Raw genomic sequence first — 25,964 nt, 5'->3', positions numbered from 1 at the left:
TTGCCAATTATTAATGTGGCTAACCAATTAAGTTACATGCCATTGATAGAATTGGTCCCACTAATGTGGGACCAATGACTTATATAGTTAAGCATGATCTTTACAAAGAAACACAGCTTACAGACAAACAACATCCTTGAGATTTCTAAAAGTTCTTTGCATATGCCACATACTCATGTATTTGATGAATGAGTGCAGAAATAAATTACAAATCAATAAATGCATTTAACAATACATTTTTGAGATCTAATCTAGTTCTCATAATGTAGTTTCAAGATATATCCATCCTGTTTAAAGAAAAATTGACAAAATGGGACCTTTCTAACAGTTATTTATGTGAAATTGACAAGACTTACTCAAGTAAGCTATTATTTGTGGATCATAATTATTAGTACTTAAAAACTAAAAATGAGCCAATATTTATATCTACACTGACAGCCTCAGGGCTTCAAATTCGAGACTTACTCCATTTCTATCTCTGTCACTTTTTTTATAATAAACTAATAAATCACATGTATTTATTAAAACCCTGCTGATACATCTGGAGGTTGGATATGGTGACAGGAGCCGAAATTTGGCAAAGATTCATGGGGTTCATGAATGGCAATTTGTACAATGGGAATAGAATGCAACTATTCTGAAATCACATGGCACTTCATTTTTATTCCACAAGTATATTATTTTAAACATTTTCAAACAAAGGCTAAAATGACATTGCATACAGAAACTAAACCCAGGTTTATACTTTCAAATAATTTTGATAACAAGCTCAGTAAAGGAACACACTGGAGCAAGGAAATTGCACTAAGAAAAGACAAAATTACTAGGTTACTGCCTGCCACCCACCCACCATAAGCCCTAGGTTGCCATTTTTATAAACTGTTATGGGAACACCAAAGGAGAAGCAGCATTTTAAAACTCTCACTGAAAAAGAAAAAAGCAACAGGTACAAAATTCACTTTTGGATGCTCAACTTCCCTCACTTGATGGGAGGCCAAGAGGCCACAGTGAAAGCAACGTGGAGAAGTTTTCCCCTAAGTTTTTAAACTACTAAATCATTACTTAAACTATCTAAATGATTACCTTCAATGTCTGCTTTGCTTTGGCTATGGAGACATAGTCACAACCATGAAGACCCTACTGAAACAAGAAGATATGAAGATCATAAAATGCTCTCTGTCTCAACAGCAGAAAGGCACATGAATGTTACCTGAAAATGCACTGTGATCTTTTTTGACAAGATTAAAGAAAATCTTTACTTTCATGTTATAATGACTATTCTTACATTTCTTCTTATCCTAGAGTCAAGGGAAGTTTTAATGCCTAATAATCCACATTAAGTGATAACTAAAGCATACACAGTCTGAGAATTGGTAGACGTTTTAAAACATAAATGTTTAGAACTATCCATTTTGGGGGGTCCTTCGGTCTCCTGTTACTTGCTGAATTCTTACTATAACAAAAAGAGATACACATAAGGAAATAATTTTTCCCCAAAACAGACATCAAGTCTGTGTCTCGATTCCACAACTGAAATATACCAGGCTCTATAGAACGTTTCATGAAACTGTAGAGAAAATTGTTATGTAAATGCAGTCTATTTTCTCTATGAAACTTCCTGTTTTAGGTGAATATCCTGCCATCTTGTTCTGACTTCCCTACTTGCTTGACCTCTTGCATTTATCCAAGGTTTCACCATTATATTTCCACTCAGAAAATTGTGTGACATGTAAGTGTGTTAATACTTCCTTATGTTGAAATTTAAAATGTACCTAGGTAGTGTATTTATGCAGATTAGAAATCTCACAATGGTCACATATTCACCAGGAGATGCCTAGTTTATCTGAAAGGTGATTGGTTGAAAGTCCTTCAGTTAGAATTGAAGGACATGTCCCAGATTCTCTGCCTAAGCATCAGGGTTTCAAAGTAAAGTTATCCTTTGGAAACATTCATTTCCCCTCCCATGATTAGATGTTATTATGGCTATAACTTATTATTCAAGGTTATCTTCCATTTTATCCTTAGAATACTTCATCTCTACCTTTCCTCCAGCTGATTTGTGTGTGTGTGTGTGTGTATGTGTGTGTTATCCATCAGATCTACAGATGTTGTACATGAAGAAAGATTCCACTCAATCCTTGCTGCCAGTATGTTAATTAAAATTCAGGCTTCTTTGGAATTCTTCCAGTGCTCATTGTGGGATTTATTTTGTTATAAGATGTTGAATAAATACAGGAGATAGATGAGCTACCCAAAGTTGGATAAGAGCTTATTCCTTTCTTGGCTTCTGAGAACACTTTTAGCTCCTTGTAATGTTGGTTGTAGGTTGATAGGGAAATTAGAAGAAGGTAGAAAGATACTTTGTAAACATCACCATGGGAGCAGGATTTTGTGACATATACAGGTCCACAGTGTCTCTGTGCAAGGCTGAAGCCTACTTTAGCCTTAGGTGGACAGGCCAATAACACTCATAAGGTTCTGTGTGCCGTATGTTTTCATAATTTCTCTATTAACTGAGGACTTCAAAAGACCATGATTATTAAAATAAGAGTCCCAGATGGGTAACATTATCATAGCTAACACATTGGTGAATGATGACAAATTACTGTGTTACTATTTATCTGGGTGTTACAGTTTGGAATGGGGTCCTTGGGGACCTTATGCCTAATGCCAAAGTTAGAAGAGAATTTGAAATCCCAGGTCTGCCCTTTACCTGCCTTCAAATGAGGCCTCGAAGGTACTATCCAATTAACTCTGCCCCACATATCCTATGAGGCTGGGTTTCAAGAAAAATATGAACAAATGACCATGTTTAGAGTGAAAGTTAGAGACTATTAACTAAGGTGTCAGTTTCTGTGAAAATGAAAAAAAAAATGTAGAGCTAGTTAAAAAAGAGAAAGCATGAGAAAGTCCTTTACGTAGTGATATTTCAAATAATTATAATTTTTCCATGGAGTTTATAGCCCCCTAAAATGTGATGTCTGTAATACAAGCTAGATTATAAAAGCTCTGGGAGAGAGAGAAGGTATTTCTCCATAACAGCCAAGAGTGTTGGAAGGACAAGATGTGAGTACAGTGCAGGAGGCTTAGAAGTTGGCAAGAGAAGCTGGTATGTAAAAGGAAATGAAAGTAAAAGAAAGCTACAGCTAGGAGAAAAGTCATATAATGTAGTGATTTTTTGCTGGTGTTCTTTTAGGGAAACGGGGTAAATATCTCTAAATAACTCACTGTGATTTATTTATTTATTTGCTAACATTAGGACTTTCATTAGAGTAAAACAAATTGAGTATATATCCTAACGTTAATATTAAACCCAAATTCTTATATCTTGTTCCTCCCCAAATCTAAACAAGGAATCTCCTCAAGGTCTTAGTATGCCTCTAACAAGATGGCAGGAAATGACAGAATATGTCCTAAACAACATACAACCAAGCTTCAAATGAAAATGTTACTACTACCATAAGTGGAACACACCATTCTAGTGAATAAAAATTTGAAATGAATCAGTAAGATTTCTTCAATAAAGGTCTTGACAGTTAGATGATGAAGGTACCTTCTGGGTCCAGAACCAAGCAAGATTCCATAATTTAGTGAGGAACTGAAATGCAAAATGTCAACTATTAGAAGGGAAAGACAAGGCAAGGTCTATCATGACTGAGTCTGCAGAAACTTAACTCACTGGCTTTATGAAAAAGATACCACAAGATAAATGAATCCTAATTTATTATAGTCAATGTTGTGATGGTAAAATTGCTACCATGCTATGCTCAGTGCAAACTCAAGATAGCTACAGTTATAAAGTATGTTTCTTAATGAATCTGGCTGCATCATGTTTATGCAACTTGGCCCTTGGAAGGATGATACACAATTTATAATGACAGATATTTCACAGGTTTGTTCTCTGGCTGCTAGAAGACTCATCAATAATTTAAGAACATGACACCCTTTCTGTAAAATTGTTTCATACACTTTTGCTTTGCAAAACTCATTTTAATGGAGAAGGAAATGGCAACCCACTCCAGTACTCTTGCCTGGGAAATCCCATGGACGGAGGAGCCTGGTAGGCTACAGTTCATGGGGTCGTGAAGAGTCGGACACGACAGAGCGACTTCACTTTACTTTTCATTTTCATGCACTGGAGAAGGAAATGGCAACCCACTCCAGTATTCTTGCCTGGAGAATCCCAGGAACGAGAGCCTGGTGGGCTGCCATCTGTGGGGTCGCACAGAGTCGGACACGACTGACGTGACTTAGCAGCAGCAGGAGCATATCACCATAGAACATGTAAACCAACCAAGAAATGTTCTTGTTGGAAGAATAAAAAAGGAAGAAAGAAAAATCTTATAAACTTTACAATTTCACATTATTATGTAATGCAAGGCAAATGACCCTTAAATCAAAAACAGAAGAAAAAACAAAGGGTTTCATTTATTCCAAAAATTTAAAAAAACTTCAAAGGGTAATTTTACTGTGTGATATTTTCAGTTCAGTTAAATTCAGCCACTTACTCATATTCGACTCTTTGCGACCCCATGGACTGCGGTACGCCAGGCTTCCATGTCCATCACCCACTCCCAGAGCTTACTCAAACTCATGTGCATCAAATCAGTGATGCCATCCAACCATTTCATCCTCTGTCATCCCCTTCTCCTCCTGCCTTTAATCTTTCCCAGCATCAGGGCCTTTTCCAATGAATCGGTTCTTTGCATCAAGTGGCCAAAGTATTGGAGTTTCAGCTTCCGCATCAGTTCTTCCAAGGAATATTCAGGCCTGATTTCCTGTAGGATGGACTGGTGGGATCTCCTTGCAGTCCAAGGGACACTCAAGAGTCTTCTCCAGCACCACAGTTCAAAAGCATCAATTCTTCGGTGCTCAGCTTTCTTCACCGTCCAAATCTCACATCCATACATGACTACTGGAAAAACCATAGCTTTGACTACACGGACCTTTGTTGGCCAAGTGATGTCTCTGCTTTTTAATATGCTGTCTAGGTTGGTCATAGCTTTTCTTGCAAGGAGCAAGCATCTTTTAGTTTCATGGCTTGCAGTCACCATATGCAGTGATTTTGGTGCCCCCATCCCCGCAATAATAAAGCCTCTCACTGTTTCCATTGTTTCCCCATCTATTTGCCATGAAGTGATGGGACCAGATGCCGTGATCTGTTTTCTGAATGTTGAGTTTTAAGCCAACTTTTTCACTCTCCTCTTTCACTTTCATCAAGAGGCTCTTTAGTTCTTCTTTGCTTTCTGCCATAGGGGTGGTATCATCTGCATATCTTAGGTTATTGATATTTCTCCCAGTAATCTTGATTCCAGTGTGTGCTTCATCCAGCCCAGTGTTTCTCATGATGTACTCTGCATATGAGTTAAATAAGTAGGGTGACAATATACAGCCTTGATGTACTCTTTTCCCTATTTGCAATCAGTCTGTTTTTCCTTATCTGGTTCTAACTGTTGCTTCTTGACCTGCATACATTTCTCAGGAGGCAGGTAAGGTGGTCTGGTATTCCCATCTCTTTAATAATTGTCCACAGTTTGTTGTGATCCACACAGTCAAAGGCTTTGGTGTAGTCTATAAAGCAGAAGGAGACGTTTTTCTGGAACTCTCTTGCTTTTTTGATGATCCAGCGGATGTTGGTAATATGATCTCTGGTTCCCCTGCGTTTTCTAAATCCAGCTTGAACATCTAGAAGTTCTTGGTTCACGTACTATTGAAGCCTGGCTTGGAGAATTTTGAGCTTTACTTTGCTAGCGTGTGAGAGGAGTGCAATTGTGTGGTAATTTGAACATTCTTTGGCATTGACTTTCTTTGGGACTGGAATGAAAGCTGACCTTTTCCAGCCCTCTGGCCACTGCTGAGTTTTCCAAATGTGCTGGCATATTAAGAGCAGCATTTTCACAGCATCATCTTTTAGGATTTGAAATAGCTCAACTGGAATTCCATCACCTCCACTAGCTTTGTTCATTTGATGCTTCCTAAGGCGCACATGACTTTGCATTCCAGGATTTCTGGTTCTAGGTGAGTGATCACACCATCGTGGTTATCTGGGGCATGGAGAAGTAGTTCTTCTGTGTATTCTTGTCACCTCTTCTTAATATCTTCTGCTTCTTCTAGGTCCATACCACTTCCACACAATTTCCTTTATTGTGTTCATCTTTGCATGAAGTGTTCCCTTGGTATCTCTTATTTTCTTGAAGAGATCTCTAGTCTTTCCCATTCTGTTGTTTTCTTCTATTTCTTTGCACTGATCACTGAGGAAGGCTTTCTTATCTCTTCTTGCTATTCTTTGGAACTCTGCATCAAATTGGTATATCTTTCCTTTTCTTCTTTGCCTTTCACTTCTTTTCTCAGCTATTTTTAAGGCCTCATCAGATAATCGTTTTGCCTTTTTGCATTTCTTTTTCTTGGGGATGGTCTTGATCCCTGCCTCCTGTACAATGTCACAAACCTCTGTCCATAGTTCTTCAGGGACTCTGTCTATCAGATCTAATCCCTTGAATCTATTTGTCACTTCCACTGTATAATCGTAAGGGATTTGATTCAGGTCATACCTGAATGGTCTAGTGATTTCCCCTACTTTTTTCAATTTCAGTCTGAATTTGGCAATAAGGCATTCATGATCTGAGCCACAGTCAGCTCCCAGTCTTGTTTTCGCTGACTGTATAGAGCTTCTCCATCTTTGGCTTCAAAGAATATAATCGATCTGATTCTGGTATTGACCATCTGGTGATGTCCATGTGTAGAGTCTTCTCTTGTGTTATTGGAAGAGGATATTTGCTATGATCAGAGCATTCTCTTGTCAAAACTCTGTGAGCCTTTGACCTGCTTTGTTTTGTATTCCAGGGCCAAATTTGCCTGTTACTCCATGTATCTCTTAAATTCCTACTTTTGCATTCCAGTCCCCTATAATGAAGAGGACAATTTTTTTGAGTGTTAGTTCTAGAAGGTCTTGTAGGTCTTCATAGAACTGTTAAACTTCAGCTTCTTCAGCATTTCTGGTTGGGGCACAGACTTGGATTACTGTGATGTTGAATGGTTTGTCTTGGAAATGAACAGAGATCATTCTGTGTTTTTTGAGATCTGTCATTTTTGAAATTTGTCAATTGGCAGAGCATTCTGACAAAAAGTGGTCCACTGGAGAAGAGAAAGGCAAACCGCTTCAGTATTCTTCCCTTGAGAATACTGGGCAAAAAGGTATGACACTGAAAGATGAACTCCCCAAGTTGGGAGGTGCCCAATATGCTACTGGAGAAGAGTGGAGAAATAGCTCCAGAAAGAATGAAGAGATGGAGCCAAAGGAAAAACACCACCCACTTGTGGATGGGACTGGTGATGGAAGTAAAGTCCGATGCTGTAAAGAGCAATATTGCATAGGAACCTGGAATGTTAGGTCCATGAATCAAGGCAAATTGGAAGTAGTCACACAGGAGATGGCAAGAGTGAACATCAACATTTTAGGAATCAGTGAACTAGAACGGACTGGGATGGGTGAATTTAACTCAGATGACCATTATGTCTACTATTGTGGGCAAGAATCCCTTAGAAGAAATGGAGTAGCCATCATAGTCAACAAAACAGTCCAAAATGCAGTGATATTTTAAATATACAGAATTTAATATATAAAGAAATATAATTTAATCCTGGATCAGCCACTTACTAGCTGGATTACCTTGGGAAAACTTAAATATCTATTATCTGCAGTTTCATCATCAAGAAAATGTATAAATTAACAATCACACTGATTTTTTCAAAAACTACTAATGAAAAATATGTGTGCTAAGTTGCTTCAGTTGTGTGTCTGACTCTTTGAACCCCATGGACTGTAGCCTGCCAGGCTCCTCCATCCATGGGGTTCTCCAGGCAAGAATACTCGAGTGGGTTTCCATGCCTTCCTCCAGGGGATCTTTGCAGGCCAGGGACTGAACCTGGGTCTCCTGCATTGCAGGCAGATTCTTTACCATTCTTTGAGCCAGCAGAGAAGCCCCAGGGAAAATATGACATAATGTATAAGTAAGTACAATTTGGCTTTCCAAGTGGCGCTAGTGGTAAAGAACCCACACGCCAATGCAGGAGACATAGGAGACAGGGGTTTGATCCCTGGGTTGGGAAGATCCCCTGGAGGAAGGCACTGCAACCCACTCCAGTATTCCTGCCTGGAGAACACCGTGGACAGAGGAGCCTGGTGTGCCATGGTCCACAGGGTCACAAAGAGTCAGAAACAACTGAAGTGACTTAGCATAACACACACAGCACAAGTATAGTTTACAAACCACACAAAAGAAATACTCTACCCCCCATCAAGTAACACAATTAGGAAAAAGTATTATTTAAAAATTACTCAAAACTTTTGTTTAGGGAAAATGATTTCAAAAGGGTTAACTGCTATGCCAAAAGTTTTCAGATTGTACTTTGTCACAGTCTAATTTAGACCCTTTATTAAAAATACTAAAAGGTACAAAAGGCAATTTCATCTCTCCAACCCAACATATCATGGTCAGAAAATCCTTATATATATAGAAAAATTAATTGAATTTAATATTGATAACATAAAAGCAAACTGGAAATGAAAATATATAATGGTAGTAAATTGAGAATATCCCTCTGTTCATTCCCCAAATAAATCATTGCTTTAGGAAGACTTTTCAAGTCTGGTCAATATATTGAAAAAAAATCAATAACTATGTTGAACAATGTGAAAACCATCCTGGTTTTTCTGAATTTTTTTTCGTGTGTGTGTGTGGGGGGGGTGTTATTGTTTTCTAAGATTGTTTCTTGGGTAATCTCTTCTAACAGGCATTGGCTATTACATTCCATGCTTTACCAAACCACAAATAAGCAAATTAGGAACTACACATTAAGTACAGGTCAATTATCAGTGGATGTTGAAAGCTGAGCAGCAATACTCACAACACGACATGCCAAAGACTAGATAGTCTGAAAGAGAATGAATAGCATATAGTTAAAAACATAGGCTCTGAAATCAGATATGTTGAATTCAAAGAAAGATTTTAACTCCTACAGCTATGTGACATTTGGGGAGTAATTAACTTCCTAATACTTGGTTTCCTTTTTCCTTATTGTCTGTATATATATAAAGGAATTCACGATAAATTTGGCACAATGAATTTATCTCAATGGCAGGAAGGTACAGCAATGCAGTAAGTGGGAATAAAAATCATAGGTCCTGTGTATTTCCTCAGTTGAAGCTGTTTACTTTTCCAATGTTTTTGTAAGTTTAAATAATTTTATTTGTGGCTAGTAAAAAATATTATCCATTTATTCTAGATGTAGTGGAATGGCAAAACAAAATGATTCAAGGTGAAATAGAGTCAAGCATGTATTGTACAATTTAAAGGCATGGTAAACTTTGCTGATCCAGTTGGAGATAAGTAAAAATGCTTATCAGTTCAGCTAAAAGGTAGACATAATATTAAAAATAAAAATCTACTCACTCCTAAGTGACAAATATTGGCAAATTCTCAAAGAAAAGAGTTTCTGGTTTTGAGCTCTTATTTATTTATTGTTCTTCACACTTGATATACTTCTCTAACTTAAATAGGAATATAGAGAATGGCCCAGATATATTACTCTTACAATTCTTTTAAGAAATATCAAGTTGTATTTTTTTTTTCTTGCTTTACAATTAAGTGTCAAATGTACTGTTGGGTGCAATCATGGACAAAGTCTAGCTCACATTTTTCTATGTTTAAAGGTTTTCATTCTCAAGGAATAAATCTCAGAAAGGTTAACATCCATTCAGCTGATTTTTTTATAGCTGTGGTCAATCACTATTTATTTGTTTTGCATTCATCTAAGATATATACTTTTCTCTGAAAGAAGAGGTTAAGAAGACATTAACATTTGCAAAGTCCTTTGAGAGATGTGTTACCCAAGTGTAAATTATATCCTATTGGCCCAGCCTCATTGAACATGAATAAATTACAAAGAAATGAGAGGGTCTTTAATGGAGCAAAGATATTATTAAAAAGAAATCTTAAAGTGTTTGAATACATTTTAAGTGTTCTTGCTTGCTTTTCCTGAATTAGTGTTCAGTTTTGAGGCAGTTAGGCAAAGAAAGTTACTCAGTCTGGAAATATTCATGCCCTCATAACAGCCATGTTTCTCTCATCATGGATTAGAACATTATAAATGTTTTGAGATTTTATATGTGTATCAGAGGCAAACATGACCATTTTTTCCCTAAAAGTAATATAACCCATTAGATAGTTTTGAAATCATAATCGCTGCTCCCATAAATTGCTAAATTATATGAAATATTTATATCCTGGCTATTCAAGAAAATGAATTTTCAACATTCAGCTACTAAGGGAGGGCTGTTTATGCAATGTTTCCACTGAGATAAATGAAAGTTTTATTCCTTGCTACTTGTTTAAAACTCCTTTTTATTTTTACACAAGAGCCCATTTTTCATTACCAGGAAAGGTATGCAATTTGAACCATGTTACTTTTTATTCACAGTAAATCAATATATGTCATAAGAGCAGAAAAGAAAGTCACATTACTCCCTATCATTGGACCTTCCCTCAGAGCAAGTCCCAGAAGACATTGCCAGGTTGGGTTGCTATAGCAACAGAGCTCTGGTACCTCTTTTGCTTGGCTTGTTATAGTGAGTTGTTTTCTACACAGAGGTATAACCCTGAAGACTTTTTTATAGTAAAGAAGAAATTACAAAGAATCAATAGTAATGTGTGTGGCCTTTCCATTGATCTGTGATGACTTAATTCAAAACTAGTATAATGAAGGTGACTGCATAACATTTCAAATCCCTTTGCTGAGTTCCAATTAAATTATTCATTGCCTTTTCTTTAGGCTTCCTAAGTAGTCATATTTCTTAAAATATGAAGAAAAAATATTCAGACTCTTCAGAGTGTTAGAATGAAAACTGATACGGTTTACCCAATTAGAAAAATCTGCTATTAAAATGTCTTAAAATAATATTAATCCACTTAAAAATATCAATAATTAGTAAAAAGACAAGAAAACTATATTAGCAATGTAAAAAATTATCTTTTGACTTCCCCTAAAAAGATATAAGACACAATGATGTTTTCTTCCAAATATCAACATGAATCAGCCATAGGTATGAACATGGGAAGCCATAGATCCCTTCCCTCTTGAACCTCCCTCCCATCAAAAAATCTGTAAAGCAATTATCCTTCAATTAAAATAAATAAATAAATAAGATATAATGGTGGAAAGTAAGATATCTTATTGTCTTATATAGGTCATATAAACCATTTTGAACAGTGTCTGACATACAGGTAAACACCTAATAATTATTGTTATAATTTTTATTCCTACCACAATACAGTCAGGCAAACAAATTATATCCTTTGCCTTATACTGCATAGTACTATTGATTATGCAATTGTAATACATTTTGTATCTGAATATTTGCAAAGTAAAAATGATATAAGGAATACACTACTATATAGTTGGGCCTTAAACTTATTGGAAAAAGGTGAAAGTCCTTTTTACAGGACTAACCTTGTGAATAATATTCTGGATCTAATGGACATGCCATAGGCAGGCAGCTTAGAATGGAGTGTGTTATGGGTTTGGGAGTCAGGACCTAGATTTTGTGCATCATACTACTTTCTTAAGGCCTTAACCTTAATTAAGTCTTTGTCTTTTCATGTGTAAAAAAAGGATAAAAACATTTTCCCAGCTCAGTGGTAGAGCAGTCAGTGAGACAATGTACATAAAGCACCTGTTTTAATGCCTGATGCAAATGATGTTTATTAAATTTTAGCTGCCTTTCCAGTTTTCCAGGCATTTCCTTGAATCATAATTTCCAAATGGAATTTACATATGAAACAGTATAAATTCAACATTTCTTAGAAATACTTTGATATGTGCATGCTTGTGTACTCAGTCTTGTCCAACGGTTTGCAAATCCATGGGCTGTATAGCCTGCCAGGCTCGTCTATGCATGGGACATTTCCAGGCAGGAATACTGGAGTGAGCTGCCATTTGCTACTCCAGGGGATCTCCCCAGCCCGGGGATCAAATTCATGTCTCCTACTTCTGCATTGGCAGACAGATTCTTTACCACTACGCCACCTGGGAAGCTGCACTTTGATATAAATGGATTTTAACTCTGGCAAACTGTAGAAAACTTTCATACAATTTTATGTTACAAATTATTTTTTAATTGATTTGATTGATAATGTCTTTGCCAAAGTATGTTTTTATGACCTCCTAGCCCAGGATAATGCCCTGGGGCAAAAAGGTGGCATAGGAACCAATTCCATGGTCAGATACATTTAGAAAATGCTATATAATATATCTCATTCTCATGATTAATATATCACATTAATATATTCAGCCCTCCAGGAAATCTCAGATAATCCCAGATAAATAAATCAGTATTATTTAGTGCTAAAGAGTATAAATTCAAGAGTTGGACCTTTGAATCCTAATTTCGTCTCTTCAGTTCAGTTGCTCAGTCGTGTCCAGCTCTTTGTGACCCCATGGACTGAAGCACACCAGGCTTCCCTGTCCATCACCAACTCCCAGAGTTTACTCAAACTCATGTCCATTGAGTCAGTGATGCCATCCAACCATCTCATCCTCTGTAGTCCCCCGCTCCCGCCTTCAATCTTTCCCAGCATCAAGGCCTTTTCAAATGAGTCAGTTCTTCACATCAGGTGGCCAAAGCACTGGCGTTTCAGCTCCAGCATCAGATCTTCCAAGGAATATTCAGGACTGATTTCCTTTAGGATGGACTGGTTGGATCTCCTTGCAGTCCAAGGGACTCTCAAGAGTCTTCTCCAACACCACAGTTCAAAAGAATCAATTCTTTGGCATTCAGCTTTGTTTATAGTCCAACTCGCACATCCATACATGACTATTGGAAAAACCATAGCTTTGACTAGACAGACCTTTGTTGGTAAAGTAATGTCTCTGCTTTTTAATATACTGTCTAGGTTGGTCACAACTTTTCTTCCAAGGAGCAAGTCTTTTAATTTCATGGCTGTAGTCACTATCTGCAGTGATTTTGGAGCCCAAGAAAATAAAGTCTCTCACTGTTTTCATTGTTTTACCATCTATTTGCCATGAAGAGATGGGACCGGGTGCCATGATCGGTTTTCTGAATGTTGAATTTTAAGCCAGCTTTTTCACTCTCCTTTTTCACTTTCATCAAGAGGCTCTTTAGTTCTTCTTCACTTTCTGCCCATAAGGGTGGTGTCATCTGCATATCTGAGGTCATTGATATTTTTCCCAGCAATCTTGATTCCAGCTTGTGCTTCATCCAGCCCAACGTTTCTCATGATGTATTCTGCATATAAGTTAAATAAGCAGGGTGACAATATACAGCCTTGACATACTCCTTTCCCAATTTGGAACCAGTCTGTTGTTGCATGGCCAGTTCTAACTGTTGTTTCTTGACCTGCATACAGATTTCTCATGAGGCGGGTCAGGTGGTCTGGTATTCCCATCTCTTTAAGAATTGTCCACGGTTTGCTGTGATCCACACAGCCAAAGGCTTTGGCATAGTCAATAAAGCAGAAATAGATGTTTTTCTGGAACTCGCTTGCTTTTTTGAAGACCCAACAGATGTTGGCAATTTGATCTCTGGTTCCTCTGCCTTTTCTAATACCAGCTTGAATATCTGAAAGTTCACAGTTCACATACTGTTGAAGCCTGGCTTGGAGAATTTTGAGCATTACTTTACTAGCGTGTGAGATGAGTGCAATTGTGTGGTAGTTTGAACATTCTTTGACATTGCCTCTCTTTGGGATAGGAATGAGGACTGACCTTTTCCAGTCCTGTGGCCACTGCTGTGTTTTCCAAATTTGCTGGCATATTGAGTGCAGCTCTTTCACAGCATCATCTTTGAGGATTTGAAACAGCTCAACTGGAATTCCATCACCTCCACTAGCTTTGTTCGTAGTGATGCTTCCTAAGGCCCACTTGACTTCGCATTCCAGGATGTCTGGTCCTAGGTGAGTGATCACACCATTATATTTATCTGGGTCATGAAGGTTTTTTTGTATAGTTCTTCTGTGTATTCTTGCCACCTCTTCTTAATATCTTCTGCTTCTGTTAGGTCCATACCATTTCTGTCCTTTATTTTACCCCTTTTGTATGAAATGTTCGCCTGGTATCTAATTTTCTTGAAGAGATCTCTAGTCTTTCCCATTCTACTGTTTTCCTTTGCATTGATCACTGCGCAAGGCTTTCTTATCTCTCCTTGCTATTCTTTGGAACTCTGCATTCAAATAGGTTATCTTTCCTTTTTTCCTTTGCCTTTTGCTTCTCTTCTTTCCACAGCTATTTCTAAGGCCTCGTCAGACAACCATTTTGCCTTTTTGCATTTCTTTTTCTTGGGGATGGTCTTGATCACTGTCTCCTGTACAATGTCACAAACTTCCATCCATAGTTCTTTAGGCACCCCGTCTATCAGATCTAATCCTTGAATCTATTTGTCACTTCCACTGTACAGTCGTAAGGGATTTGATTTAGGTCATACCTGAATAATCTAGTGGGTTTCTCTACTTTCATCACTTATGGAGTCACAAAGAGTCAGACACAACTGAGTGACTAAACTGAACTGAGCTTCATCACTTATTTGCTTATAATCTGGGAAATTATTCAACCTCTGTGTTTATCAGCTGTACAATGAGAATGGCAACTTTGCAATGAGAAGTTAAAGTGATATATATCACAGGTGCTAAGATAGAGGCTAATAGAGTCAATTATCAGTAATAAGAGTTATTTATAAAACCTGTTTAAACCCAAGGCCATGACCCTTCTTCTTTATGAATAGTATTTTTTAACATCTTCTAGAACTATAAATCCTTGAAACACATTTTGAGCAATGCTAAATTTAGGGTGGTGGTAAATTGTAATTAAGCAAAAAATTATTCATCGTATTAGTGCACAAAGCACAAAAAAAGTCAGCTACTTCACCACATGTGAGCCCACTGGCTTGTTCTCATGCCCTACTATCAGAACAGGAGAGCAACTGTGTTAAGTGTCAAGATCTTACCCCCATGGAAGTTCTATTCACTAGAGTCATATACATCCACTTCATGCATTAGCACAGGTCAGTTTATTGTATTAGATTATTTGCATGCCACTAAAAACTAAGCCTTGAAGGAAAGGGATATCAAATGATAAAAACCTTAATGACTATAAAGTTTTTAGTCATTAAAACTTTATCAGAGAGAAAACTGAGCACATGGCTCACTGATGGGGTCTGAAAAGAGAAGGGACATTTATATTAATATGTTTATACATTTCCTAGTGCTCACTGAAAACAATTTGTGTGAGTTTCCACAATGGAGAAATAAAATAGTAAAGAACAATAAGGAAAGATGAGAGTTTCATCCAAGGAAAACTATGCTACAAGTTCACAACAAAATGCAAAGCCCTTCCTTGTCTAAACAACACCATGGCGCCAATAATCTTCTCTACTCTTGTCCAGAAGATAAAAAGCTTAGGCAAAAGACCAGAAAAATTAGCAGTGAGCTAATTAATCTGATACATTTTAGAAGTCCATTTATTTATTCTCACATTTGCAATTGTATCAGGTTGCTGACTTCTCTTCTTTTAAAGAATCCTTATTTTTTGATGTCATCATCAGAAATAAATGTAGAACACACAAAAAAATTATTCACTCATAATTTAATACCTTCTGAAAATTAAAAAATATTTTCAATTATTACTATTCCCTTCAAGTCTTAATCATATTTGATTTATACACAGGTATTTTTATATGTAAATACAATTTCAAAGTCTGTTTTCCCACTTAATTGTATCTTCAGTTTTTTCTCACAATGATACAGAGAAGTCTTTAAAATAATCTTTCCTAGTACCTCAATGGTTATATTCTTCCATGATCAGATCTGCAAGTGATTTCTAATTGTACTGTTAAAAATCAGATCTCTTCATTCATACAGTTAGTTCTTTCTTTTAGATTAGTGGTTTCAAACTTTAGGATGCATCAGAATCATCTAGAAGGCTTGTTAAAGCACAGGTGTCTGGGCCCCACCCTCAGAGCTTCTGATTGAATAGGTCTAGAGAGAGGCTCAAGAATTTGCACTTCTAACCATTTCCCAGATGATACTGCTGCATATCTGAGGACCAGTTTTTTAAATTACTGTTTAATCTACTGTTAGATTATTTACATGGGATAGTATTGTTAAAATATTTACCTGGAGTTGCATTGGGGTTGACAAATCAAATAGTATAGACATTTTCATGGCATCTAACATATATTTCTGAAAAACCTTCCTACAAGCTTATACAGCTTTATATTGCCAAGTGAAGTGATTTTTCAGTACTTGAAGCCTGGGTAGTTACCAACTCACTGAATGAACAAAAGAACAAAGGAAAATTCTTACCTCTCTCCTCCACAAGATCATGACATTAGGCTGAAAGCCATCTGTTTACATTTTAAAGATACACAGCATGGCCAAATAGAAATACCTAAATCTCTGTTACTACAGAAGTCAACAAGGAGGTTTCATCATCACTCCAAAGTCAGTGAAAAATAATTGATATATTTAAACCTTGGAAGAGAACAAATTTGTATTTGTACCATAGACAGAAATTGACCACATTTAGCTTTGTTGGTCTATTAGGTAGTTCAAAAACAGTGTTGCTCATTGGAAGGTATAAAGCAAAATCTGGGGTTTTGAGAAACTGTTTTTGATAAACTAGAAACAAGAGAATTCCCACTGTAGCAGGGGATTATTAGCATATTTGCTAAAAGCGACAGTCAAAAACCTTGGAGATAACCCCTTGGACTAAAGGATTCTTTATATTGGGTAGAGATTCTGCCCTCACCTTTAGAGACTTGTGCATATAAACCAACATATCTACATAAGCATATAGATGTATTTACATAAGTAAACATTAGATAGCCATGTATGCAAAGTATCCAATCATACATTGGTTTCTACAAACCCACAGATAAGGCATATGCTTAGCAAAGATATCATCTGCAGAAGTGTCTTCTGGACTCTTTCTCAGTAATCCATACACATTCTTAATTTTTCATTCTTATTGGTTGTTATTGTATTGACTAAAATGAGTAATGAGAAAATGTGTTCACAACAACAAAACATACATAATAATCATAAACCATACATAAGTCAAGTCATTGGGTGTTGTCAACAAACTTTGGAATTTGGTTAGATGTGAAATTTTTAACTCTAGCTTGTGCTGAGAACAGTAAATCAGCAGTAAATGTGTTAGATACAGAATTATTAAAAGAATCGTGTAATTATGGCTTTCTAAGGGATAGTGCTTTCTATGTCAGTGTTTTTTAGGGATTGTTCTCTCTTGATCTTAGGAAAAGCAGCAAACATTTTGAGAGACTAAATTCTCTTGATGATTAACAAAGCAGATCACAGCCTGAAATGTTACTTTATTAAGTCAATAATTACAATCAAAAATTGTTCATGACATCTAGTCAGATTTTTAATTATGATGACTGAAAAATGGCCAGAGGCCACCAAATCATTCATTGGCACAGGCCTCCTATTTCTTTATTCTAACCCAGAAAACTAGTAAAATAAAGTCATCATTTAATCACTCTGTTGTAATGAGTTTTGACTTTCCTCACCCCGGTTCATAACCCAAACTTTTTCAAAAGTCATATTCAAATAATTTGAAAGTTATCAGGACCTATGGGTTGATCATTTCCCAAACTTAAGATATGGAAAACCAGGGCAGAATAGTGTTTTTCATTACCCATTGAAGCAGATTTAGTTCCTTTAAAACTAAATGCCTAGACCCAAAAGGAATTTGTTTTCTCTTCTTTTCCTCATTCAATTTTTGTTTGGTGCATATGTAAAAAGATAAAGTTGTATTTATTTAGCCCTCAGCAGGAATTATGTATGATAATAAAAATTTCCATACCTCCTGTCTTCAAACCCAATTGCAAGCACCACCTGGGAAGTTCCTGCTTACTTACTGGTCATATTTTCCCTGTAATCCCCAACTCAAGTTCTGTATATGCTCAGGAGAACAAGCTGTCAAATGAAAAGTGAAAATTTACCCTAATAAAAAGGATCTTCTCTCCCACACGGTATCTTCCTTGAGAGAGCCTCTCCACGCAGAACTTGCTTGGGCATTTGCAAGGAGGATCTTCAGAAATCCGCTTCACCTGAAATAGAAGAGCTGGCAAGTTCATTCTCCTTAATCAGATTCTGTTTAGATTAATTTGTTTCATGGGTTCAAAGGCCCCTAAATCATTAACGTGTTTAAATGCGTTCTCTATCAGACTATGGACATGATGTGAGCACAGAAATAGCATATTAAATCTTAACTATGTAAAGGTCAGGCCCTGAAGGCACTTGTGAAGGCCAGTAACTGCACTAAGGCCTAAGCGGGCTGATGGCAATGATAATGCTGGAGGATAATCAGGAGCAAATCAACTGGCAGTGTAGGGATGATGTGCTGTGTTCTCATGCTTAGTGAATTAAGAAGATTGTGTACATTGTGTTGCCAAGAAAGTCTACTGATGGCTAGAACAGCATCTATATTAACATAGTTAATTTTAATATTAATTTTACCCATTTTCAAAATAAATGAAAGTGTATATTATTATTTTAAAATGAGACTACTGCTTCACCTTATTTTGAACTCTTTTTGTCATCTTTAATTCATTCAGACTAATCTGGCAATTCACTCCTCAGTAATTCTCATCTTCCAAGACCTGTTCTCATAGCAGTATCTTACAGTTTATATGTATTTTATAGACTCCATGTCTGAATATCAAATTTTCTCTGTTTTATCTCCATGTGCATGCATGCTGCATCACTTCAGTCATGTCTGATTCTTTGTGACCCTATAGACTGTATGTAGCCCATCAGGCTTCTCTGTCCATGGGGTTCTCCCTACTCTTTAAAACATACATATGCTGCTGCTGCTGCTGCTAAGTCGCTTCAGTCGTGTCCGACTCTGTGCGACCCCACAGACGGCAGCCCACCAGGCTCCCCCGTCCCTGGGATTCTCCAGGCAAGAACACTGGAGTGGGCTGCCATTTCCTTCTCCAATGCATGAAAGGGAAAAGTGAAAGTGAAGTCGCTCAGTTGTGCCTGACTGTTCGTGACCCCATGGGCTGCAGCCTACCAGGCTCCTCCATCCATGGGGTTTCCCAGGCAAGAGTACTGGAGTGGGGTGCCATTGCCTTTTCCGAAACATACATATACTAAGTGATAAATGCAAAATGCTTATAAATAGTTGTGACTACTAAAGACAATATATAGTCCCTGATCTTAGGAATAAGGTTAGTTTATGTTTTCCTTTGTTGGGAACCTGCCATGTTGTGTCTCATACCTGTCCTCTCTTAAAGTAACCAACCAACCAGACGATAGAGGCTCCCCTGATAGCTCAGTTGGTAAAGAATCTGCCTGCAGTGCAAGAGACCCCAGTTTGATTCCTGGGTCAGGAAGATCTGCTGGAAAAGGGACAGGCTACCCACTCCAGTATTCTTGGGCTTCCCTGGTGGCTCAGCTGGTAAAGAATCCACCTGCAATGCGGGAGACCTGGGTTCAATTCCTGGGTTGGGAAGATCCCCTGGAGAAGGGAAAGGCTACCCACTCCAGTATTCTGGCCTGGAGAATTCCATGGACTGTATCACCCATGGGGTCGCAAAGAGTCGAACACTGCTGAGTGACTTTCACTTTCACAACCAGACAATGCAAAATAATACCTTTTGTATTGAGTCAAAGTTTCCATAGATGGCAGATCTAAATCATGCTCAACTGACATTTGAGAAGCTGCATAGAATAAATTTAGATTCTGAAGGTATTGACTTGGACACCCCTCATCCAAATCCTTACTTCCACGAAGACATGATTCCTAGAATTTTGTCATCAAAGAAATTCAATCATTTCTTCAAATAGTTTGATGTCTGACTTCAATCAGCACTCCACGAAGCAAAAACTATGGGAAGGGTAACATAGGAACTCACTTGCATGCTGGAATAAAGGACTTACACCACTTGGTTTCCCTATAATAAGTGAGGCTCCAGAAAGCACAAAAGCATAAGACATCAGAGGGGAAAACTAGAAAAAGTGGGAGAATCCTGAAGCAAGATTTATCTTAAGAGCTATACAATTATGGAGTCTTTGCTGGTGGTCCAGTGGCTAAAAACTCTGCACTCCCAAGGTAAGGAATGAGGGTTTGATCCCTGGTCAGTGAGCTAAGATCTCACATGCCTCAAGGGCCAAAAAAATCAAAACACAAAACAGAAGCAATACTGTAACAAATTTAGTAAAGACTTTAAAAATGGTCCACATAAAAAAAAAAAAAATCTTAAAAAAAAAGAACTATACAATTATGTCTCATGGATGCCTAGAAAGGGGAACCAACACTACTGCTGGGAAAAAGAGAACCAATTTCAGCATATATATTTTCATCAGCTCCCTCTATAATTCCTAATTCTGTCAATGTATAAAGCTACAATTCTTGTTACTTATTTGTGCTACAACACATTGTATCTCAGTGGTTGGTTCACCATAATGTCTCTTTGCCAGATTGTGAGTTACTTGAGGATTGAGATAGTACTTCATTATAGTTTTAAATCCTTGAAACAAAATACAATGCCTTAATGGCATATAATATGTGTTCAATAAATACACATTGAATAAATAAGCATAGGGACTTAGGACACAAGAGCGAATTAGTGTGACTGATCAGCTGGATTCAAAGAATTTTAGAGATGGGCTTCACTGAAAAAGTGAAATACCTAATTATGTTAGTAATTAGGCCCATATCTTTGAGTTCTGAGTTTTTCCTACCATATGATACTTGGGCTATAGATACATCTACCCACTCCCCCAGTATTAATAGAATTCTATCCCTAGGGATTTTTTTAAGAGGTATTCTTGAACAAGATGGCAATAATAGAACAAGAAGTACAACATTCCCTTTTATAATGCAGAACCATAGTCTGGGGTGGAGGTGAGGTTACAGGACCAATGAATGTGTACTGTTTTAAATGTTTTAAGTATTCATATATATGTGTATCTCTTTCTATATGTATTTATAAACATGTTTTAAAACTATAAATATATATGTAAATAAATTGTGTTTATTGAATACAATTGCTAGAAGTAGTAGTTTTTCTTAGCACCACAATAATTCCATGAGAAAAGAAAGAAAGAGGGAAGGGAGGGAGAGGAGAAGGGTTGGAGGAAAGGAGAAGGACTTTGGCCACCCACTCAAAAAAAAAAGAATCCAACAATCAGCATCATAAAAGCACATGGCCCAAACTTTAAGAGACTCATGCTTGGCATAGCTTTTCTGCAGCTTAGGAATTGAGCAGACATTAAATTGCTATTTAAGTGGTTCCTCTGCTAAGAAATGACAATCACAAGTATGTATGGAAAGTATTTCCATCTTGAAGTGTTTTTAGACAAAATACAGAAACAGTTGGTATCAAATGAAATAAAATACAAGAAACATTTTCTCAAGTGGTCTGTCCTTCTCTGATGTCTTCCTAAGCTTTGAAAATATACTTGCTTTTTTTTTAAATCAAGGGCTTTTGTGTAGTTGTGTGAGAGCTGGAGGCAGAAATGGAATAGACAAGGCCAGACTGTGGGTAATGGAAATATATTGTTAAGTAAACAGTGACTGATGACACCTGTGCTTCTTATATTACCTTGGGATAAGTCAGTCTGGCAGGTGTTCTGTTTTTGGCCAGGAACCCAGCCAGTATTCTGCTGAAATGGGATTTCAAGAGGAGCCTGATTACTCAGAATCATAGTATCTCTCATCCCCAGACTGAGGAAGTTGATGGAGAAGAGGAAGAAAGTAAGACTGGTTTCTTAGAACTGTATTCAACTCATTGTGTGGGAGCAGGCTCAACACAAGGGAACTAAACCCAACCCCATCATTTTATCACAGCTGAGTCACTTTATCAGGACATCTGGGGAATAAATTAATCTGAATGACTCCACTGTGTTCTGTTCCTCTTAGGATGTCTTGCTTGATTAAAGAAGGTGGGATGTATTACCCACATTAAGGGTCACCTATTTTTTTCCCCAATTTTCCACAAATCTCCTAAGTAGCAAACAAGGAAATGTGAAGACGCATTGAAAGTTTCTAAACTGGCAGATATTGTTGGAACTATTCACTGGAATATGACCTTTTAACACAGGTTTGTGTCTCTCTCTTATTTTTTTCTCCTTCTTTCTTTACTCTTTTCTCAATTTTTATCTTTTTCTTCTTCACTATTCTTCTTTATTCTTTTTTTTCCTCCTTTTTGATGTAAATAATTTCTCTAGAGTATAAACATTCAATATTATTAAATAAACACAGGAACTCTGCAAGCAATATTTTATACCCCCATTCTAAATCACATGTTGGAGTATGTGAATTGCAACTTCCCAATGGCTATCTATGCCTCATATGCAGGGAAGCAGTTGCCATATGAACTATTTCCTTTTCATATTTGACATATGAAGCTCTGCTTTAAACCATTAATGGGGCCGAAATGGCTTTTTTTTTTCTGTTCTACTGTCCCTGAAATAAAACACTTTGGTGAAAAACTCTCACTTAAACAGAATGCAAATATTTCAGTGCAGTTTCTCCAGTGTAGAATGAAGGAGACTTTAAGAGGCTTCTGTGGCCAAAGAAGCTGGAAAATTCCAGGTTAAATAAAATCTTATTATAGAACTCATTAGTGCCTTTGATATGCCAGAATGCATTGCCAAACTCTAGGTAAGGACTATAGTAAGCTGTATTTCTTAAACTAACCTATCCATGGAATTAGTCATGCCATGGGCCATCTGGTGGTGTGAGTGTTTGATTAAACATTCTTTGAGAAATGCTGGTTTGAAGACTGCACACACAGCATTCTAGCTGGCAACAATACATAAGAATCCACTTAGCACATTTCCTACATTCGATGAAAACCCCCTTACTATACAGACGGTTATGTTCCCAAACCCTGAAAAACTTTAAAGAGAGTTTAAAGCTTCTCGAAAGCCCATTCCTTGTTTCCAGCTGCGGCAACAGAACTTGGCATAGCAAGAGCAACCACAGAATGAGTCTTGCCGTTTTGAATACATTCCCTAACTCACGTACGTGCTCTGAACTGGATTATTGGTAAAACTTTTCCAAAATCCCTTTCATAGTTGTTTCACCACCTTCTTCCCCTGTCCTTCTCCCCTTCTCAAGGAAGAGGGGTAGCCACACGGGAGACAAGCTGGTAAAGAAAAGGAACCATTCTAGCTACTTTGCCCAGGCTCAGGTAAACAGCCCGAAGGGGCAAAATCTCCTCCTCCTTCTGCTAAGTTACAGCAGAGTTGAGAAATGCACATTTTTCCAGAGCACACAGCCATTTCAGATAAACGGAAAAAGGGAGAATCTTTTTTTAAGCTTTGATTACTCACATTAACGATGTATCCAGTTAGCCTGGCACTAGATATAGCTGAATAAAATATGGTCCTCGTCTTTGAGAACAAAGACAGTACCTAGAGAAGGACAGGTATTTATGCCCAATATGATAAACACTTCACTAAATGTATAAACACACTTGAGGAACCAAGGATATATTTATCAGTTTTACCAGGAATGAGAGATGCCAAGAAAACTTCCTAGGGAAGACTGCACACCTGAATTTTAGAAGATGAAAGGGTGTCTAAAAGTAGCAATCAAAAATGAGCAGGGTGAGGAAAGCAAATGAGGAAAAACACAGGGTATAAAATAATCCTTGGGCATTTGGGCTTAGAGGACAGGTTTACAATAGATACATTACTATGCAAGAATGAACCCAGAGTGTAAAAAAGGCTGGGAAAGACAAAATGGGCCACAACATGGAGGCCTTGTGTGACAAGTGCATGAGTTTGGGCTTTACCCTGGACATTATAGAGCTCCTATAAAACTTTAATCAATTCTGAATTCCCTTTAGGTTGATCTTTCTGGTAGCAATAATGCTTGTGGAAAATTATGAGAACAGAGTGGTCAACAGTGTCAGATACACCAGAAAGTGGTCTCATAATTTGAGGACTAAAATATTCATTTGATTCACTAATTCATTCATAAGGAGGTTAAGGGTGATGCTGGCCAGACCTCTGACTATAATGCATTAAAGAAAGTGAATGAAGGTAACAGCTTAGAGGAAAAGGACTAAGATCAAACAGAGTGGCCCCAGAAAAACACTTTTATAAGAGAAAGACTAAAAGGAAGATCTTACTCTAAATGAAGTCTAATCAAAAAATTATAATTGAGAAAAAAGAAAAATTGTTCTTATCAATATATAATGTGCCATTACATACTATTAATACAAAGTTAATCAACTACCTTACAAAATAAAAATGAAATAGTAGGATGCAAGGCATGTGACTGATCTTTAAAAACATTCCCGTGATTTTAACATCCTTTTAGGTGCATTATATTGAAATGCCCTGCCTATCCTTTCATTTCTGAGTGGATTGAACATAGGAAAACTAAATTAGACTGGTATTGGATAAGATAGCTTGATGGGGTAAGTGTATATGTGCTGCCCTTAGTAGAAATGGGAATTCTCAATCTGTCAGACAAATTGTTATATTTCTGTTCATCTAAATCTGCAATATAGGTTATAGTGTCACATGAAAGAGAATAAAAGGTGGGGGAAATCTTTCTATATCCAGCAGCGCCAATCAATCATTTCCCCAGATCTTTTCAGTTCAGGCCCTAGGGAAAGAAACTCTCAGCTAAGAGCCAGTTGTCCTTTTCAGTTCTGCCTATTCCTCATAATGGGCATTATGGTTGGTGCTAGCTTCTAAGAACTCTCCCCGTGTATGTGAGACATACTGTACATATTGTACCAAGGGATCTTATCCGTGTATGTGAGACATACTTTAGTCTAACATCCCCAAGGTTTCCATTTTTCATAAAACCCAGAAGCAGTTTTGACATTTACACTCAAAACATATGTGCTGAGAAGTAAATGCATACATGTAATCAGACACACCACTAATGACCAAGAACAACTTAAGAGACAACAGAAGTAGCCAGAGAATTTTACTTCATCCTGTTTACTGTTACACCCAGAAACTGTTTTCTGTATGAGGATGTAATGAAAATATTTCCTAATCTGCCAAAGACGGTGACTCAAGGACTCTGTTAAGTAGAGGGACGGTGACCTCAGAGAATTAGACAAAATTGGGTTGCAATCTAAGCTTCTCTCTTCCTCTCAGCAGGTAATTCAACTTCAAGTCTCAGGTTCCTCAATAAGAAACCTGCCTAAGAAGATCACTTGAAGAACAATGGCAGACCACCTCCCACCCTAGTGCAGAGTCAGTAAAGGACAATTATCTTCTCCATTGCATTTTGCCTTTCCTTCTTTAACAGTCCTTAGGATCCCATGCCTTCTGACTTCTCATCAATGAATAAGGGAGCAGGAACCAACAGTATCAGGCTTAAGTGTTTTCAAAGACAATTTTCAGGAGCTGGACTTATTATCCTAAGATTTAAGGTACTACCCAGCAGAATTAAGTGATGCTGTACTTTTAAATAAGATAAGTGGCTCAGTTTTGAATCTTGAAATGAATTGTAGCATTATAAACTTTCTCATAGGACTCTGAAAGAAATTTCAGTAACATTGGAATAGGTAGAGGTGAGACAGACAGGAGACTGAATAGAATGAGTTTTGAAGTTCAAAAAGAAGCAAGTACTGGTAAGAAACCTGATGAATTTTACTTACTGCATCATCCAATAAGTTTCCTGTACTCTTTTTTCCAGAAGACTTTGAAGAAGGAGAAGGTGAAGGAGAAGGGACGGAGAGTGTTTCTTCTTGTTCTATCTCTTTTTCCAATTTTATCAAACCAGGAGGCTCCACACCATACCTTTTTAAAAGACACCAGACAAGTAAACATGCATAACTTATAATAATGATACACTTGACATACACTGCATTAAATTATGAACACCATAGGACCAAATTGCTAACTTTTCAAAATAACACTAATTTCTTTTCTGCCATTCTGGTA

General features: G+C 37.2%; 1 protein-coding gene across 5 annotated transcripts in view; it reads right to left on the bottom strand.

Annotated features, from left to right (window-relative positions):
- The window catches only part of GAS2 (growth arrest specific 2), a 168,464-nt gene that overhangs the window by 43,279 nt on the left and 99,221 nt on the right, over positions 1 to 25,964 (bottom strand). For 4 of the 5 annotated variants that reach the window (XM_081536568.1, XM_081536571.1, XM_081536570.1 and 1 more), the window contains 2 exons: positions 25,679 to 25,820; positions 18,035 to 18,142 (listed from right to left, as the gene is read on the bottom strand). In XM_081536568.1, the coding sequence (XP_081392694.1) occupies positions 18,035 to 18,142; positions 25,679 to 25,820 (250 nt within the window). Of the gene's footprint in view, positions 1 to 1,083; positions 1,138 to 18,034; positions 18,143 to 25,678; positions 25,821 to 25,964 lie in introns of all 5 variants that reach the window. The other variant, XM_081536567.1, reaches the window with a different exon arrangement.

This window comes from Giraffa tippelskirchi, chromosome 10 (assembly GCF_054371585.1).
Source record: "Giraffa tippelskirchi isolate mGirTip1 chromosome 10, T2T-mGirTip1v1.2.pri, whole genome shotgun sequence".
In the NCBI taxonomy this organism is placed as follows: domain Eukaryota; kingdom Metazoa; phylum Chordata; class Mammalia; order Artiodactyla; family Giraffidae; genus Giraffa; species Giraffa tippelskirchi.
The sequence above is the reverse complement of the archived record's forward strand: the minus strand, read 5'-3'. Positions and strand labels throughout refer to the sequence as shown.